The sequence below is a fragment of the Anopheles moucheti genome, chromosome X (assembly GCF_943734755.1).
Source record: "Anopheles moucheti chromosome X, idAnoMoucSN_F20_07, whole genome shotgun sequence".
Taxonomy (NCBI): domain Eukaryota; kingdom Metazoa; phylum Arthropoda; class Insecta; order Diptera; family Culicidae; genus Anopheles; species Anopheles moucheti.
In genome coordinates, this window is record NC_069142.1 from 1,753,542 (window position 1) to 1,773,118 (window position 19,577).

Genomic DNA, 19,577 nt, shown 5'->3' on the forward strand with positions numbered 1-19,577 from the left:
ATACCCCAACAATTCAACCTCAAGCCTGGCGCCAGTGAATAAATTTGTAATTTGTCGCACGAGTGTGTGTGTGTGCATATCTGGCCGGCGAAAGCAATAATCGAGCCAAAGAAATGCCACCGAAAAAAAAAACAAAAAACCCGCGCAGGGTTCAGCACGGTAATTTTTCGTGAGCGAAATGAAGACAAAATAGCACCCAGAAAACAAGAAATGCACGCCGTGTGAGGCAAACTTTCCGAGGCGGCGAAGAGTCGTTAAAATAATCGGTTAAACAAAATAGTTTCCGTATCGCATCATCTCATCCCCCAACTGCAGCATACAGAGGATGAAAGCAGGATTGGGGTGGTGGGTGGGTGGTGGGTAAGGGGGCACCGACTATCGACCCACATCTCGCCGATGGGTCGCAACGCAACACACGGCAGTGATAGAGCGAGAGACAACGGCGGCCATCCGTGGTCGAATTATTTTCCCGCGAAATCGCAAAGTACATGTGTGTAAAACGTTTGCCGCTCGCCTAATTTTAGGTACAATCAGCGGCGACTACATGAATGCGTGCTTCCGCGCGGTTTAGCAGCGAGAGCTCTCGAACAACTTTCTGCCACGACTAAGCCACGCACTGTCCATGTGTGCGTGCGCGTTCGGAGATTTATACGCGCTAGATGACTTGGACATCGGAATGGGCAAATGTCTTACATCTCTAGCGCCCCCAGAGCATATGTCCGATGGTTTTACTTTTTATTTTGCTTTTGCAAAGTCCACACGGTAGTCCCACTCAGAGGATGAACCGCAAAAGAGCAACCAGAATATAAAGGGCCAACTACAATCCATCGATCGGAGTACGGGCGGAACAACATCTGGGATAACAGTGTGCTTTGCATGGAGGAAGGGTGGGGTGGGGCGGGCAAAAACACCGCGGAATTAAATTTTCTTCACTGTCCGGTTTAATGTATAACACACACACACACGCCTTCACCAGGCGGGCAAACCATAACAGTGTGCGCGGGATGTGGGCAACGTGAGCAAAGAATGAATGTGTGTCCTAAATTTAGGATGCACTTGCGTTGAAGTGTTTTAACCTCGTCTTTTAGTTTTATGCGGCGGGGGGCCTTTTTTTCGCACGCGACTTCCTTTTTCCCATCCCTCCTCCCATCCCCCTTAACCCCCAACATATTTGCGCCAGTAGGATAGGCGATAAACCGTGGCAAAACATCGGCCAACCGGGTGACAGGATTACGCAACATCGGTACACGCATCTTCCCCGGGGGTGGTAAGGAGGTGAGATTAGAGAATTAAACATAATTTATAGGACCATTATAAACCCAGAACAAAATATCATCAAAAGCGTAACAAAGCCAGCTATTACGAATGAACGATTAAGTTATACACATCGTATCCATTTTACGGCAAAAGAAACAGACGTTAGAAAGTAAGCCTTTTAGTGTAGAGCAGAGGACTCCAAAACTACTCTCCGAGGATCTCATAGGGACTTTAAGAGTCTCCAGTCTAGCTAGTAAAATAAGCTAGTAAGTTAGTAAAATGGAAAGACATAAATTGTGACCAAATAATAATCTCGGGCGAAAGGACCGCCAGTTGCTGAGTATTTGTCTCACAAATACAATGGTTTCAATCAATGCGACACCCGCGGAAAATGTTTGCATATCTCTGGTATAGAGGGTAACACACGGCTGAGCTGCAACTCCAATATGAGATAATGTCTCGCTAGGATAGGATCTTAAAACTTCTGAAATATCTCAAACTTTTTTCCAGTGTATTCAACAAGTACTTCAAATAGATATTGGTAGTAATCTGTTCAACTAGTTTTGGAAGATTTGAGATTCTATAGTACATTAGAAATGCTAAATTTCTTTGTCTCAGTAAACTCAGATGTAAGAACTCGGAACTCAGAGTCTAGAACTCCCTCGAGAAATAAGTGTACGAAGAACTATGATCAGAATAAGCATGATGACTTGTTCCGAAAAATTTAAATACAGTCAAGTCTCCCTAATGTAGTATCCCTCAAAGATAACTCTCTAAGTCTCTCTAAATTTTTTGACAGTCCCTTTATTTTCAATACATTTTATTTCTCTCAAAGCTGTAAAGTCTTTCTAAGATGGCATGCTTTGAGCTGCACGTGCTGTTTGTACACTAATGTCTTCCTAAGTTAGCCGTGTTTTGGTGTTTGCCATTGACAGCTCGCGATGGTTGCGTTTACAGAATATTGTTGAAGACTTTTACCATACATAAACGGCTGTGTTTGTCTCGTACAGCTGCAAGTCTCTCTGAGATAGCGGTCCATTCAGCTGGCACGTTAGAGAGACTTGATTGTACGAGTCAGTAAATTTTTCCTTCAGATCCATGTTGTTCAGACATTGAAGATGACTTTAAATACTGTTGACCCCAGCTGGAGGAGATACCAAAACTAGTAGGCAGATAATAACAAACAAATATTATACTTCACGATCTTACATTCTGGAGATACTTAACGAACGCGACAGTGCCCTTTGAAAGTTGATTATTGGATCTGAATAAATAATTTTAGTATAAACCTATCTAAATCTAAGGATACCACTGTTTGCCAATGACAGCTACTCGCCCTGCACTCGTGCAGTCGAGTTGTACATTCCACGTGCAAGCATTATCGAGAGGAAGCACTGTAAACAGGAATCCTTTTTATTTTGCAAATATTGATTGTTAAAACACCCCGGGAACGTGCTTTTGCAACGCGAACCTCCATTCCGCTGGAACAACTAATTCTCGTTAGGCATCAAAACTACAGCAGCATTTTTCCCGGTAGATCCCTGATGGTGTAGTGCATAAGCGTTACTCATTAAAACTTATTTGCATCGTTACGATTGCGTTCGCTGCATGTTGAATGAGACGTGGCAGGACGTCCGAACGACGAGCGAAAACTGCTACCGGCAACGTCATAGACAACGGATGAAACTGGTGCAAACATTTGTCAGGAGTTTTCTGGTCAGAGTGTGCTGGAATTCATCAACTACTTCTAGGTTTGTTGATCACCAACTCGATTGGTGGGTAGAGAATTGAACCAAAAGCATTATTTCCAGTTAGTTGATGCATATTGAAAACTCTGATTATTGATTCCAGCCAATCAATGCGAGATACCGTGGAGACATTCGTTCAATGTCTACTTCTTCGTTTCGTTGCAGAATATCGTATTATCGTAGCATCATCCGTTTATTGGCGTACCGTGTTTCGTTTGCGGACATCAGGTGTGTTTCGGGTTGCCTTGCTGCTGGTAGGCTATAAATTGCGTAGCAAAACCTCGACAGGACATCAACGCGTTGGACAACCGAAAGCGGTTTCATTTCTATTAGTCGCATCAGGTAAAACACCCAAACGGTTGCAAACCTGTTTGCCATTGCCTATTTCTACGCTTCCCACTCGCCGGAATCTGCCGGAGTGCCTTACATCAAGCGCTCATTCTCGCGCCGAGCGAGTGCACACCGGCACGAAACGTTTGCAACAGCAGAGCCGTACCATGACCTTCGCATCCGTGTCCAAAACAGGAAACCCACACACCGCTCGCTTCCACCACTACGCACTGGGCGACTGCTTCGGGCGGGTGTGAGCCTTTCATGCTCACCTCATCCCCCAACTGTTGGGTCTTTTATTTATTCGCGACGATGATGTTGTTCGATTTTTATTGGGCAATAAATTCATAAGCTTCGGCCTTCTCTCGACCGATGCAACCGCCGCGAGGAAGTGTCGACAAGATTCGCCTCAATTGGTTAAAGGATTTCAAACAAAGCGTCCTACAGAGCGACGGCTCAATTGAGTGACGCGCTGACATGCACATGGATGGCATATAGTGTGGTTAGTGTTTCGTTCCGCACCGAGCAAATGGTGCGCACTGCCGTAATTTGAGACGGGAAGCAGATAAAGATGAACGACGCATCGCATCGCGTCAATTGTTACGATAAAATTCTACAACTCCTTCGGAATTTTCTTTTGCCATTTTGCTAACGTCAGATTTAATGGTTTATTTACAAAGCAGCTATGGCAATCTTATCAAAAATGGACGGACCGCAGAGGAGATATGCGTCACTTTTCTCTGTTCTCTTTTCGAATTTAAACGCTCTTGATGTGACACACGGAGGGCAATCTAATCGCACTGGGGGGTGGTAATTAAAATTTTAACTGAGTATATATCTGAAATAAACCTCGTACATACACTCACACATGCATCGTATCGGGTTGGACACATTACATATACACACGCCCTGGGGAGGGTGTTTGATCAGCATCAGGAATGCTGGCAATTTTTTTATCATGTTAACGTATACTATTAGATTAAAACAAGATTTTTAACAAAAATACTCGGTTCATTGAGCAAAACTAGCAACAAATCTTAGATAAATATTGTTTTTGATAAGAATCTATCGTTCCACATCAAATATTACATCAAATAATGAAGCGACAAATAGTGGTCTAAAACCTTGGTGAATTAATCGAACTAAAACCTCATCAGGGAAATATTATTGCAGATGCTAGTCATTACTGCGAAAGATATTATTGTTTTGCAGCAATTATATTGAAACACTCGAAGGTATAGACGTGCCCGCATGGGCGTCGAAATGTCCTAAAAAGGGTATCTTTACATTGACAGTACTCGTGATGCGTGGACATCATCAACAGTACATGTCGGAGAGTCGTGTCGCACGTCCTGACGTTTAAGGACGTCCGCCAAAAGCGGACCTTATACCAAGCGTAATAACTACCAGATGACCCTAACCTTGACATAGTTCAGAGCCTTCTTCCTCCAGGGAGTGAGTTTTGCCTGGGGAGGGGGAGATCGAGTTCAATTTGTGTTAGATTCGTCCCAGTTCCCGGACTAATGCAAAAAAAACCTTCGCAAGTTCGGTACCAAGTTCGTGGAATTATTTTGTGTTTTAGCCTTGTTCGAAAATGGAACATTCGAAGTCAATCGAAGGACGCTGGCATCTTCCACCCTTAAATGTCGACCGTGCCCGCCGTGTACCGACTGTACCAGGGTTACCATCGTTACGCTCTTTTAATCGGTATCTTTCGATCAAGAACGGCAAGCATGACGATAGGAATGTCTAGGTTGCGGCGATGATTATTGCCCGTGTGCCGCTTCAAAAAGGGCATAGACGTACCGAGGGGGATGGCAATACAATGCGGAACTTCGGACCCGTCGGAATCTTGACGGAGTCGGATGCAGCTCGCAACGGGCAAAACACCACGCTGCAACAGCTGATAAGGGATCAATGCGGACGCAGCGCGCAACCCGACGCTTCCGACACAGTCGACATACGCCATTGACCTTGGGTGGCAGTCAGGTTTTCCTATTAAGGACATCACATTTCGTCTGCGTCCCGCATGACAGATTGATACGTGGAAAATATTATTCTACGGGGCGGCATAGCGGCGTCTACCGCCATAGAAGCTGAGTTGTGGTGTGTCATGCATCGAAGCGTCCCAAGTTCTAAACAGTAGATATACCCTGCTGGTGAAACAATACACTATTTCTGGATTGTTTGCCGGACAGCCTAACGCTTTTGTGCAATTATTACAGACACGTTTTTACCACTATAGCTAACCCTAATGCTGGTATAGTTCTGGAACATAAAATTCCTGTATTTTCAAAGGGTAGTAATGTTGCCCTGCTTATCTAGTACCGCTTTAATCGTCCATGTCCAATAAGCAAGCTTTGTCTACGACATCCTAACAACAAACGGTAGAAATCATCCATCAATCACACAGCGTTATCATTGTCATTGCTAGACAATCTACTGTTTTGAATCAGTTTTCAATAATTTTACACTACCATTGCCACTAAAACAACTGATATAGGTATAAGCGACATGTGTTCGAGGTTCATTAACAAGCATTTTAATTAGTTTTGCATGTTTGGTACACACGACGTCTTTGTTTGGTTAACATCAATCCACCGAGCGAGTCAAAAAGTCACGTTATCAAGGCATTTGTGAGGCTTTAAGAAATTTATAATAATTGGGAAGGTCACGTCGTCTAGATTTCTGTAAAGATTATCTTATTCATTCCCAACCTTCATGGCTGTAATGTTATTAGCGCATTACAGATACTAGCGACTATTTTGAAATAGTAACCGATAAAGTGTATTCAATGTAGGAATTAAGATAGCATTGTTCTAGGATCAAGAAATGCTTATTCTGTGCATCTGAAATGTTATAACTTCAGTAGCTTCGTGACTCTACCGAACTTTCACAGGGCCATTCCATTTCTGGTGGTCAATTTATTCCTAAAGAACTTTCACTAGCTATTTCCTCGAGATATCTTCAATATTTAGTGTTTTAAACGTTTATCTTTAATTAAAGTAGCGGGGAAATATGGTCGATTGAATTTAATGGAACTTTTTCATACTAGTGATTCAACTAGGAATATATTCTTCAGCAGATGCACAGGCATCTTGCCATTCCTTTAGGCACTTCACCAAGAAGAATCGATCAAGCTGCTCTTCAGCATTGTCACTCACCTGTAGCGAAGAGGATTCAGACAGTTGAACCTACAGCGCAACGAACTACAGCGTTTTTACCGACCCGCTACTGCTGATGTTGCTCGTCTCTTACACTCGCTCACGCGGCTCTTTCGCTCTCCCTTTCTTTCGTTGCTCTATCTTTTGTTCTGGGAATGGGGTCCAGCTGACTGCTGGACCTCACGCACACGCTTGCAACTCACTGCTGCGGTAAAGGCACACGCACGCGCCTACACCGCGTACATGAACGAGCGCACACAAACACACACACACATACACACACACGACACGACGAAAATACATATACACACACGTACACAGGTCACTTGTCGATGGGAGGCGAAGCGAATTGCCGGTCCACCCGTAACGGGACCGACGGACGTGCACGGCCACACGGTCAGGTGGCAGAGTGCGGGTGCCCCGGGAGTCTAGTTGATTGTTCGGCTTCCGGCGTGCGTTCGGTCTCCTTCTTTCGCTTCTCGGTTGATGGACGCGACGGGCCCCAAGGCCCCCCTGAACTACTCTCAAGCAGCTAGGTTATCTCTTTCGCACCGCTGCGATTGATTGCTTCTTCGCAATCTTTCGGCGAGTATTTCTTCGGGGTTTGGGGCGTGTGTGTTATGGGTTGGTTGAAGGATTCTGTTTGCGATTGCGCTTACTATTTTTCTGTTTTCGGGCACCACTACCACTGTGTTCACTACGTGTGTGCGAGGAGCCGGCTGGATCGCTTGTAGCACTGCCAGAGGACCATATTTCACTAGGGATAGGATGCGTAAGCAGGTGTAGCTTTGTCTTTGCTGATTGCAGAGTTAGTCCGCGCTCAGCAAACGGGTCTGTGCTAAGTGAGATAGATATGTATATTTAGGATCCAATATTGCTAATTGCAAAATAATCCTTCTTTTCTTTGAATTTCTTGAAATTTTTGATATGCTTTGAGTGGCGTTAGAGACAGTTAAAATTTTTTTTGATTAACCTTTTTTAGGTTAATATTCATCATTACGCTTTGTGCGAAAAATTACTTTCAAACCCCGGGGAAACCCATGCAAATAAATAGAACAAATAATAAACGGAAATGGAATTTACCAGAGATACTGTATCAATAAAATGCAGATCAAATCAGGTAAATAAATTCCTTCAAAGTCAAACAATAAGTTTATAAATTAAAATTATGCACAGCGAATTTCGATAAAAAGGCAAAACAACAGATAAGATTTTTCGTGACAAATAAATAACAATTTTTCGACTATGAATTCCCTTCGCTACCACTCAAATATTTGGCACGTACGTATATTGTTCCTAGGAAAGACAAAAAGAACAGCATCATATAGGAGAAAGAAGAGATGAAAGAAAAAAAGAAAGAAATATTGCTTAGTAATCGTTGAAGGTTTCGCATACGGCATATATAAATGCATTTGAAGAAAAAGAAACTTATCAGCAAAACCGCCGCCGAATATTTGCCCGATTGAAAGGAAACGCATTACCACCGCCGTATGCCAGCGGCCACCCACCTTAAGAAAGGAACGGTTTGGCACCGGGTGGGGAAAATGGTCAAGATTATTTTCATTCCACTTTGGGCACCGCGTTTGTGTATGAATTTTCACCGCGTGCTCTAGAAATCGAGTTTGGAGCAGAAATCAGCTGAACAGAAAGCTGAAATTTAATTGCTAAAACAAATAGCAACACCCGCTGGGTGCTTGGAAACAGGCGATAGGAGGATGCCAGGGGAAAATATTCCATCCAATCCTGCAACCCGTAGGGGCCAATCCGAAGCGGAGCATCAGATGCAGTTACCATTTAATACCAGACCAACTCGTATACCTTGGTTCTGCTCTGTGCGGAATGATGGAGGATATTTAGCAAATTTCAATGGGGCAGCAGTAAAAAGAAAGAAACGAGAACACAACAGAGTTCAATTGATACTGATAAGATGAATACCAGCAGAAAGTAACTGTTGTAAATGATGTAAAAATGCATTAAAAGTTCGAGAGAACAACAACTGATTTATGCATTGTAATTGTCTATTAAAAAATAAGAAAGATGTAGCTTATCATCAGTCATACATGGTGATTGTAGCCTTCCTGCTTTGTTTAAGTTATACTTCTTGAAACCAAGTTTTGTTTGTACACCTTTCCACAAACAAAACTCTGAACTCTGATTCAAAAATCTCTACAGTAAAGATTCATAAATCTTCAATGAATAATGATTCTATCCATACGAGACAGAAATAGACAGAAATTCACCAAGCAATCGGATATGAAGAGCTTCTAATTAATTTATTGTTCAGGGTTGAGAGACATCTTAAGATGTAAATGAGATATATAGGAACAACTCCTTGGAAAACGTGCATTACACAGCACTAGCCAAAACGCGACCTAATTCAATGTAAAACTAGCCTGAATCTCGAATTTCCATTTCAAATTTAACACAAGAACAAACGCAGTTGTAGCAATTTGGACTGATACGATTCATTTTAATCACATTAATTTTTGCAGGTAAACAATACTACCGTAGTTGATACGTGACGTCTCCTTATCTCTTTCATAAATTCTACACAAAGAGATCCTTTTAATCATACAAATACGTCTTTCAAAGTGTAACCAGTTCCCGAATGGGCGGACTCGTATTTCTGCAAATCAGCAAACTCTTATCCGAGAATCATCCTCTTTCTATATAAAAAGATTCTACTTCCCGCAAAAGATAATGGACGATAAAGAGCTGCTTTTTGATAGCGTAAAACACTCCCCAAGGCATGGCCACTTTTTCGTATAATGCGTTGTTTGCCTTACATTTTTGAAAAACTCCACAGGATCGAACAAGCAGATAAGCAGCTGCCCCTGCCTTTTTTTTGTTATGTTTGTTGATCCGCCAGAAGCGACCGTCAAACCTTTAACGCCATATTTGGTGTGATTTCATTGGTGTGTGAAAGGGGAAACATTGACGCATTAGGGAACGGTTTGTTTGTAAATGTAGGTATTTTGCTATGCGTTTTTGCGGGATTTGCGACCATTTCATAATGTGGATATTCATTAGATCATCACACGAGTATTCGTTTTGGAAGCATTAAATTAGTCGATGAATTAGTGAATTTTCCGAACATGCAATGATGTAGACGAGAATTCCCTAATTCCCGAATTCTCATGGAAAAATAGCGACAACTTAAGCGACCGAGTTCATCTTTCCCAAGATTCTCAATACCTTCGTCTGCAGCTTATACACCGGGAGCGTCCGCTCGCCAGGTCTGTGGTGATCGCAGAATTGAAGAAAAATTATGTATACCAGCTTCCAGCCTCTGGTGTGTGACTCTCGTGCGAAATCATGTGAAAGCCCGCTCCAAAAATAAAATGATACTGCCAACAGTAAACAAAAAGAAAGCAAAAAAAACAAACCTCCCCAATACGCACGAAACATACGCATACGCACGGTGCAACGCACACCAGCGAAGGTGTGCACACATACAGGAGTGCTGGTCTGAGTCTTTCAAAAAGGGCGACGCAAAGAAAGAGTTTACGATAAGGGTAAGGGCGAAAGAACGAATGGGAAGATGAATTATTGCCGAGGATGAATATTTACGAGGCCGCGTGGATGCGCCCCGTTTGCAATTCTCTAAGCCAACCAATATCTATCTTCACCACCCCACCCGGAATTCTCCACGAAAAATTCCACTATCCTATATTTGGTGACCGAAGAGGTAACAGTCTTCAGGGTGCACGGTTTAATACCATTCACTCACGACCCCACGGACACGAACGCACACATCGCACGCACACGAGCACAATCCCAAACGAAATCCCCTTGTGTGGTGCCACTCCCGGTCACGGCATGGGACGGTGACGGAGACGGGTTTTGTTTTTGCTGCATTATAGTACTATTGTCCATGCGTCTTCACGCGTCCCCATTCAACATTTAACACCCAAAAAAACAAGCACAAATACACGCAAAGGCACAGTGACACAGGGCAGCATAGAATGCACACTAGAGTCGGGGCATGTCGTCTGAGGCGCCTTTGCACAGCCAGCATAACAACCCGCGGGCTCATTCGATCGATTTCATCTTCGTAGGTGCAGGACAAACATTTTGCAGGATACAAAATAGGCCAATACAACTGGGGGTTTTGGCGGTGTTTGGTCACACAGCTTCAATTGCGGTACTTACCGTCGATTCCGGGCGATGTTACTACTGCTGCTATGTTGGCGATGCTGCTATGTGAAATGTGCGGCGTTGCTTCGCACAACAAATTCCGAGAACGACTGAGCTGATGTTGTACACAAAATATAATGTTTAAATCCATCGCCCCGGAGTCACCGTCGGGAAGAGCGAGACGAACATAGTGGCGCGGTCGTATTGGTCGCTTTTCCTCCTTCGTACCATTCCGTATGCTACGGTATGGACTATGGACCTGTTATAAAATACCACCGATTCGAACCGCGCCAGTGGAAAGAGAAGAACATTGCTATCGCGGACCCTCACTACCTCTCTTTCGTTCGGTTTATTGGCTGATGATACACACGGTATCTTTGTGCGTATATTGACGATTTAAAAAAAATTACTACAGTGGAGCGCCGATTATCCGGGCATGTCGGGACCAATGGTGGCCGGATAATGGAATAACACGGATAAAAGTTTCATATAGATATTCGTTTATACAACACAATTCAATGGTCTGGGAGTATGTATCAAAACAAAGATAATTTTATTCAAGATTTGTACATACAGTTACATTATTATTATTAGTGTATTAGGTATTCGTAAAGAATTCGGTATTCGTCTGTGATTTTCGTTTGGACTTGATTTTGCATCATGCTGATAATATTTTTTTATTTATTTAATTTATATTATGACGGCAATGCCGTATTTTCAACACCGCTTGTGTTGAGCGATAATAACAATTGTCCCAAGGCATTTCCTCCTTGCGATTTGCCTTATCCCGGGCATACTCGGTTGTATTGGATGTTGGAGTATGTCTGTGTTGTTTGTCGGTTTGTCTATCGTTGTTGTAATCGTTATGTCTGTTCTATTGTTTTGTGTGTTGATTTTGGTCCGGTGCTATTGTTGTAGATGAGATTGTGATTGTGATGACTGTTAGTGTGGTTTGGCAACCACATGGAGGCTCGGGGCGTGGCTGGCAGGTGACTGCGTCGCTTTTCACATACACAACATTCGGTGTTGGACATTGGCAAAGCCTTGACGGAACTGAAACAAAACAGACAACAAATGATTAAGACGGACTACAAGCATACACCTATAAGTCTGCCCCCTTTTTGCGGCTTTGGTGCTGTCCTCAAAGGCGACTGTTTCCTCAACGGCTTGAAAATGGCACAACAAAAAACATTTATTTACAAGGACCACACAACGAATAACGAAGGATGGGGGATGAAAGGATTCATGTGGAAATAAGGATGGGATTCAAAGGAGAAGACCGTTGTCCCTGGCGAAGCGGAAGATAAGCCTCATGTATTTCAGGTCCCTGCCAGCCAAAACATCTCGAATCGGTGTATCCGGGATTCCACCGATGTCCACGACTGCACTCTTCAAGGAGGGTCTGGCGGTTTCGAACTCCACGCAGTGCCATAGAAGATGGTCCACATCATGGAATCCGACCCCACAGCCACACACTTTTGACTCAGCCAGATTGATACGCTGTAGATGTGCATCCAATGCGAAATGATTCGACATGAGTCGGGACATCATCCGAATGAATGCACGATCTACAGGGAGCCCACCGAACCAAGGCCGCAGGGACACTTGCGGAGAGACCGAGAAAAGGAAGCGACCGAGTTCATCCGCCTCCCACATGCTCTGCCATCGAGACAGGAAAAGTTGCTGTGGGGTGCGTAAGAACTCTTGATAGGAGATGGATCGGTCGTAAAAAACGCCTTCTGTGGCGCCTGTTTTGGCCAGTGAGTCTGCTTTCTCATTGCCGGGAATTCCACAATGAGAAGGGACCCAAATTAGCGATATTCTAAACGCCTTGTTAAACACAGAGCCGAGCAATTCCACAATTTTAACTACAAAATGGTCTTGGCTCTTAACAGCCCTTGGAGTTTTCAGTGCTTCAATAGCACTGAGGCTATCTGTAAATATGAAGTACTGATCCGGGGGACTCGCTGCTATTAACAATAGTGCGTAAAAAATTGCGGCAAGCTCAGCCGTGAACACGGAACATGGCTGCCTCAATTTGAAGAATGCTTCGGTGGTCTCGCTAAAAACACCGAAGCCAGTGCCCTCCTCAGAGGATGACCCATCAGTGTAATACTGGTTCATTTTGTCAATATGGCCGTACTTGTTCACAAAAATGCCCGGCACAACCCTCGGGCGAAGATCATGAGGAATGATCTTGATCTCCTCACGCAACGAGGAGTCCGTACTAACAATAGAACTGTAGCACTCAGGAAGGGCAGCACGGTTTACTGCTTGTGGGGCGCTAGGATTGACTTGTTGAGTAACAAAATCATTATAGATATTAATGATTTTGCTCTTAGAACCTGTCTCTATAAGCGCTTTAAAATTTTCTATGATCAAGGGATTTGATACTGAAGAACGAACCAGAAGGCGAAGCGACAGCATTTCAAAACGTAATCTCAGCGGCATCACTCCGGCCATCACTTCTAGGGACATGGTGTGCGTAGATTTCATGCTCCCTAGTGCGAGTCTAAGACTACGATATTGTAGTCTTTCCAATTTAAGGAACTGCGTATTGGATGCCCAATGGAAACATATGCTTCCATATTCCAATACGGAGAGTACCGTAGTCTTATACAGTCGCAGGACATCCGATGGGTGTGCGCCCCACCAAAATCCTGTGATTGTCCTTAGAAAGTTGATTCTTTTCGAGCATCTTTTTATCAGCTGGGTGATGTGTACGCTCCAGTTGAGCCTGGAGTTGAAATCATGCTGATAATACTTGTGCTTATTATTCGAACAGCTAATTTATCACTGTAACAAAAACCCTTGCTCTCCATGAATTCTAAGAATATTGAAAGCAGGATACGATATAAAAATGTCATTTTTGAAAAGCACGGATAATGGAACAGCCGGATAAAAGGTACCCGGATAAACGGCGCTCCACTGTACACCTTATGACGGAAGCATGCTACTTGAAAACGACACTACCACATGCGAGTTACTAAATTTTGGAATGAAGCACAAATCCCTCGGATCGTTTTGTGTGTTTTTCTTTGGGTTTTTCCGCTTATCCAGATCAGGGAAAAACACTCACAAGCAAGAATAATTGGCGTAGCAATGGTATGTGGGAAATTTTGTTCATTGGGTTATCTTTCCGCTGCGGAACAATCCCACTCGCGAACGTAACCACTAGGCACCTTGCTGTCATTTAACGGTCAACGGTTGGTTGCCATTTTCATTTCGTAAATAGCGTCTATTTGGTTGCTGGCGTTGGTCGTATTTTACAAAAGTGAACGTTAATTGCGTGTTTGCTGAATGTTTTAACATCAGACTGCTAATTTTCAATTGATGCACAATGGCAGGCAAAGGTACATAAGTGCTCTTACTCATCCCATTTAAAGTTATTCACTCTACAAATGATTTCATTTCAGATCGCGTCTTTAGCTTTTGTCCGGAAGAGTCGAGGATTGATAATGTGAAGAACGATAACGAGGACGAAAACCGTGGACCGGTGATGAAAACGAGCGCTGTGAAACTGGATAAGGACAATCTGCAGAAGCCTTTGTTTGAATTGAACGTATTCGAGCGGAACTACCAGTACGCACGTATTTACGACAATAGGCGATCCGCGCTGAAGGCTCAGAAGGAAGAGGAAGAGAGCAGCCATTGCCACTTCAAAGCATCACCGATGCTGATCTCAAATCCACCGAAAGAGCAATCCAAGTTTCCGAAATTTACTGTCCCTAATACACCGGAAGTGTTGAAGCGTGAACGTGGACCCAGGACGTGAATGTAGCTGAGCTGTGTTACATGCGTGTGTGTGCTCTAGTTATGCAGTTCATAATGGAGGCTTCCGAGTTCAGGTCGATGTCTCTATACTGCTAATAAAAGGAATATTATAAATGCTACCTAGCTAGTGCTAGCTTCAAGCCGCAGTTCGTGCATTAAGCAGAGTTTTATCAAATTCTATCGAATTCAATCAATTCAAGATTCATCTTCATTCGCATTGCTATAGGATTAAAACTTTCTCATGTAAGTGAATTGTAATACATAGAATGACGTTTTTGTAATAAGTAATGAAATGGGGAAAAATACAAACATCAATCTAAATTTACATGATTATTCGTTGATATCGGTTCGTAGAAAAGTATTTGAATTGCAACTGTTTTTCCTTAACAACCTTGCAGTTTTCTCTATTGATCTTGGCTGTCTAGAGAACAATGACGGATGGGCTACGACGATGCAGCTAACAATAATAACAACAGCAAAACCATCAAAATGTAAACAGACGACGATGATCGAAGAAGCGGTCCACCACCGCCAGATCATTTCCAGCTGTAGGTGAAACGTGAGCTACCGATTACATCAAACAGCTACTTCCTAGCGACCTGCCGTTGCATTACTCCTACAGGAAAAGCGTGAAGTGATTTCCGGTGCACGTCCCATTACAACTGCGGTGTTTGGATAGTGAGAATAGGGTAGAAGACAACAACATCCGATACATTCTGTGATAAACTTTCAACTGTGATACATCCGTGTTCCTGGTCTCAATCAACCATGCAATCGGACAATGAAACTTACCTTGGACTGGACCTGAGCACTCAAAAGGTAAGAGGTCCAAGACTCATTGTGACCTTCTGCTCTCCTTCACGCATATGCCCTATAAAGGGTGCCCGGGATCATCACGCCACTCAACTCCTAGCACCAGACAGCCGCTCCTTATCATCTTCCTGTTGTAAAAAGTCTATTCGTAAATTAAATACACTATCACCGACGTTTGTTTTTACGAGATTATAGCGCACCGTTTTCCCGTTTGTTCCAAAATCGAACAACCTATAATGATAAGAGGTCCACGTATAAATCGTGGCCAATGTAGGACGTGTAACGGTGAAATAAAAAACAAAATAATGATTAGTTAAATTTGGAACGGTGGCAGATTTCCAATTCCATTTCACTTATTGTGGATGGCAGATGAAAAGTATAGTGAAGATTCCATGATTTTTAGCTGAGCTGCTGATTACTTTATTTGACATACTTCTCTCAACATGTGTTATTTGCTTAAATTAAGTATGATAAATATTTTAACAAATTATACTACATTCCTAAAACAACTAAATTTAGTACAAAAACTCCCAGTGCTAAAATTACTAGCAGTTTCGAGATTTGAGCAAAGATAATATATACTTTAAATGATGCTAAAGCTAACAGCTTTATGAGTTAAGTAAAGTTAACACAAATATTCCTAATTAAAATTAATTTGCTCAGTTCAAATAACTATAAATTCTGCAAGATGTCTAAGAATATATTTGTTGCTATAGTTTGAAATTCTCTCGCTCCGCCATTTTAGTTGAAAGCCGTTTTGTTGAACGTAAATCTGGAAAATGTTGCACACGCAGAAGTGAAGTTTGACTCAGATCTGCCAGAATTCCGTACCACCGGTGGAGTGAACGCTGGAACGGCAAAGAATGAGTAGGTTCTCTTTTATCTATTTTCGTACTTCGTAACTTACATTATTCATTTCCTCCTTAGATTTTACGTTCAACCTGTTATGTGGATAAAGGCCCTCGATATGGTGCTGGATCGTATAGTGGTGCAGGGAGCCGACCTGAGCACGGTTGTAGCAGTGAGCGGTTCCGCACAGCAGCATGGTTCACTCTACTGGTCTCGTTCCGGCATCGAAACGCTGCGCAATCTGGATGCGGATAAATTCCTTCACACGCAGTTGGACGACTCCGCCTTCACCATTCACCGGACGCCAATCTGGATGGACGGAACGACCGGCCGGCAGTGTGAAGAGATGGAAACGGGTGTCGGTGGCCGGGAGCGAATGGTACAGATCACCGGGTCGCGATGTTACGAACGTTTCACCGGGCCACAGATTAGGCGCATCTTTCAGCAGCGCCCCGATTGCTATCGCAACGCGGAACGTATCTCGCTCGTGAGCAGCTTCCTGGCATCAATCTTTCTCGGAGATGTTGCACCGATCGATTGTTCGGACGGGTCCGGGATGAATCTGTTGGATGTTAACACCCGCGACTGGTCGGACGACTGCCTGGCAGCGTGTGCGCCAGGATTGCGTGCAAAACTGGGAGAACCGGTACCGTCCGCCACGGTGATTGGCACCGTTGGGTCGTTTTTCGTGCAGCGCTACAACTTCCCTGCTGGGTGTCGGTTGGTGGCCTTCACCGGTGACAATCTGTCAGCATTGGCTGGTATGAATGTGGGGAACGATTGGTTAGCTTTGTCGCTCGGTACAAGCGACACGGTGATGATGAAGCTGAATACCCCTTCGAATTTGCAGGAGGGCCACGTAATGGTACATCCAACGGATGATGGTTTCATGGGATTGCTGTGGTATGTATTACCGATTGTTGTAAACGTTAATGCAGTCTTACTTGTTTTAGATAATGATATACAACATTTTGGACCTCGGTTAATCAAAACGTTTAATTACTGAGCTAAGCTGATGAAATCTAGCCAATTGTGTCCCATCTTCAAATCTCCCTCGAAATTGGGAATTTTCGTTTCAGTGAAATCCATTTTCGTATCGTCTTTCTTGCATGTAAAATATTGATCCAACACACTTCATCGTTCGCTTTGGTCGTAAAGTATGACTTATACACAACCTTTCCTCTATTGATAGTATTTCATCGTTCGTGTCTCAACGCATATTTCGATCGATGATTATTAAAATGGAACAAATACAAATATTTACATTGATTCTTACCTTTATGTAATAACTGCCATTAGCATGTTGCAAAAATTCCGCCTCCTACTGGTTGTCCTTAGTAAATGGCACAAAAGTAATAAGACACGAGTGCTCAATGTACTATCTTATCAAGACAATCTTCAGTTTAGCATTTAGCCCGTAAACAATTTCCATCTCATAAAATATGTTTAATTTAATATACGCAATACGATAAGAGTTCCTGGTTTTGTTTTGTCGGCAAACAAATTGTTGCTGTTACAATTATTTTCCTTTTGCTGATTGATAGCTTTTATGATTTCACGCAGCGATGGGACGAGTGTGACGTCATTGGATGTGAGAAGTAGTTGTAAAACTTGCTCCCCTTGAGTGGATACGGTGGATTTGTAAACAATTGATATAATAAGTTTTATTTCTAATTGTGAGATTGCGTTGTTCGTGCTTTGCAAATTATGTAAAATTTGTTGAACGACGTGCACTTCTTAAAATATTTTAGTTTTTGTGAATGTAATGTGTCGTATATTGTTGGTGAATTAATTTAATTTTCCTTTTACTTTTAGCTTCCGGAATGGGTCGTTGGTACGTGACATTTTCAAGCGTGCGGAAGCAAATGACAATTGGGAGAATTTTAGTGAACTGCTCGATTCAACACCACGCGGCAACTTTGGCAATCTGGCGCTACACTTCATCTCGAAGGAAATCTTACCGCCGGTGAAGGGTTCGCTGAGGTGGAACAAAAATTCTAGCCTTGCTAGCGTGGAGCTTGCTAAGGGTGTGCTGAAGTATAGTTCGCCGCAGACTGAAATTCGCGCACTGGTGGAAGGCCAAATGTTAACCCGGAAAACGTACGCCACCGAGATGGGTTTTAGCTTCGGCGAAAATACGAAGATACTTGCAACCGGTGGGGCATCGGCCAATCGTTCCATCCTGCAGGTCGTTTCGGATGTGTTTAACGCGCCCGTGTACACGCAGAAAACGACCGAGGCGGCACTGATTGGGGCCGCTTTCCGCGCGAAGTACGTGCTGAGCGTAGCGCGGTCGCGGGAGAATATGTGCGGCGATGGCAAGGGTGTGACGAATGCGCCCGGACCCTACTACGACTTCATAGCGAATCTTTTGCCCCACTCGGTGACGCGCGTGTGCGATCCGAGCAAGGACAGTGAGGATATTTACGGTGCGATGGAAGAACGGTACCGGGCTATGGTTAGCTTCATGATGGAGCAGCAGGATTAGCGTTCGTTTTGTTGTGCATACATTGTAAGCGAAACAGTTCGCAGTACAGCACTGTAATGCTTTGGCTGCATTACACTGCAATCGATTCAGCAATATCGAACAGTTACAGCTGATTTATTGTGACGCGATAGCAACACAAACAATGTTTGGTTTTCAATTCCACACAAATAACTTTTTTTCTGTTGTACTAAACCTTGGAAATCATTTCTATATCCTCCAATGTCACCATGTCGCCAATTGCAATACATTTATTTGATAAAATTTTACCGGTTTGAACCTACATGGTAAATTAACTATTGTGATCGATTCCTCACGTTCCTCACCTTAACCAACTCCATTTAGTTTTGAACAGGGCTCCTTCTACTCATGTGAAGAATGTTCGAGTCCCAAGCTTTTAGTTAAAAAAAATAACCGCTACTAAATTTCTATCAGATATGTAGCTATTTAACTTTAAAATGTTTGCGTTGCTAACGTGTAGAATAAATTGTGCTATTTTTCAGTTCAACTTTTAGACCACGATTAAGTATGCTATACAAAGAAACAAGCCTAAAAACGAACATTACATTCGTGTCTTTCGTATGTAAAGAACTGAGCCAAGTCACCCATTTGCTAGCGATTAGAAAAGGCAGGCCAAATTCCGACACTCCCAGCACTAGAGTTTTTGTTTTAGCTAATGTACATTCCATATCCAGTGATAGCTAACACGCGCATTTAGTGGTTTAAAACTAACGTCAGTGTATGGGAGAATATAGGTAACTGAATAGTTGTCGCTAAACTACCCGCAAACGATTTATTAGGAATTAGTAACGAGCGAGACAGATTAAGAGACGATTACACGTTACTTATTTTTTATTATTATTTTTTTGTTATATTTGACCAGTACTAAAGCCTTATTGTAATCAATATCTATGTTTTCCGCAATAAAATACGAATCGAATGACCAAAATGGATGGGTAAATATATTAGCCTTTTCCCAGTATAATTGGAACCTTCCCTCCCTGGTGATATTTTACTAAT

General features: G+C 43.0%; 2 protein-coding genes across 2 annotated transcripts; both read left to right on the forward strand.

The window, feature by feature from the left end:
- Positions 1–13,855: 13,855 nt before the first annotated feature.
- LOC128307266 (uncharacterized) lies at positions 13,856–14,714 on the forward strand. Its single transcript, XM_053045027.1, has 2 exons — positions 13,856–13,989; positions 14,053–14,714. The coding sequence occupies exons 1-2, from the start codon at positions 13,977–13,979 to the stop codon at positions 14,409–14,411; spliced, it is 372 nt and encodes a 123-aa protein (XP_052900987.1). The 5' UTR covers positions 13,856–13,976; the 3' UTR covers positions 14,412–14,714.
- A 202-nt stretch (positions 14,715–14,916) lies between these two features.
- Positions 14,917–18,971, forward strand: LOC128307046 (xylulose kinase). The gene is made up of 4 exons (XM_053044762.1): positions 14,917–15,229; positions 15,969–16,090; positions 16,151–16,975; positions 17,888–18,971. The coding sequence occupies exons 1-4, from the start codon at positions 15,179–15,181 to the stop codon at positions 18,558–18,560; spliced, it is 1,671 nt and encodes a 556-aa protein (XP_052900722.1). The 5' UTR covers positions 14,917–15,178; the 3' UTR covers positions 18,561–18,971.
- The last annotated feature ends 606 nt before the right edge of the window (positions 18,972–19,577 follow it).

Excerpts from the sequence above, each read along its gene's own strand:
- LOC128307046 (XM_053044762.1), top strand. The coding sequence starts at position 15,179 with ATGCAATCGGACAATGAAACTTACCTTGGACTGGACCTGAGCACTCAA. Across the intron at positions 15,230-15,968 it reads TGGACCTGAGCACTCAAAAG|TTGAAAGCCGTTTTGTTGAA; the intron begins GTAAGAGGTCCA and ends CCGCCATTTTAG. Across the intron at positions 16,091-16,150 it reads GCTGGAACGGCAAAGAATGA|ATTTTACGTTCAACCTGTTA; the intron begins GTAGGTTCTCTT and ends TTTCCTCCTTAG.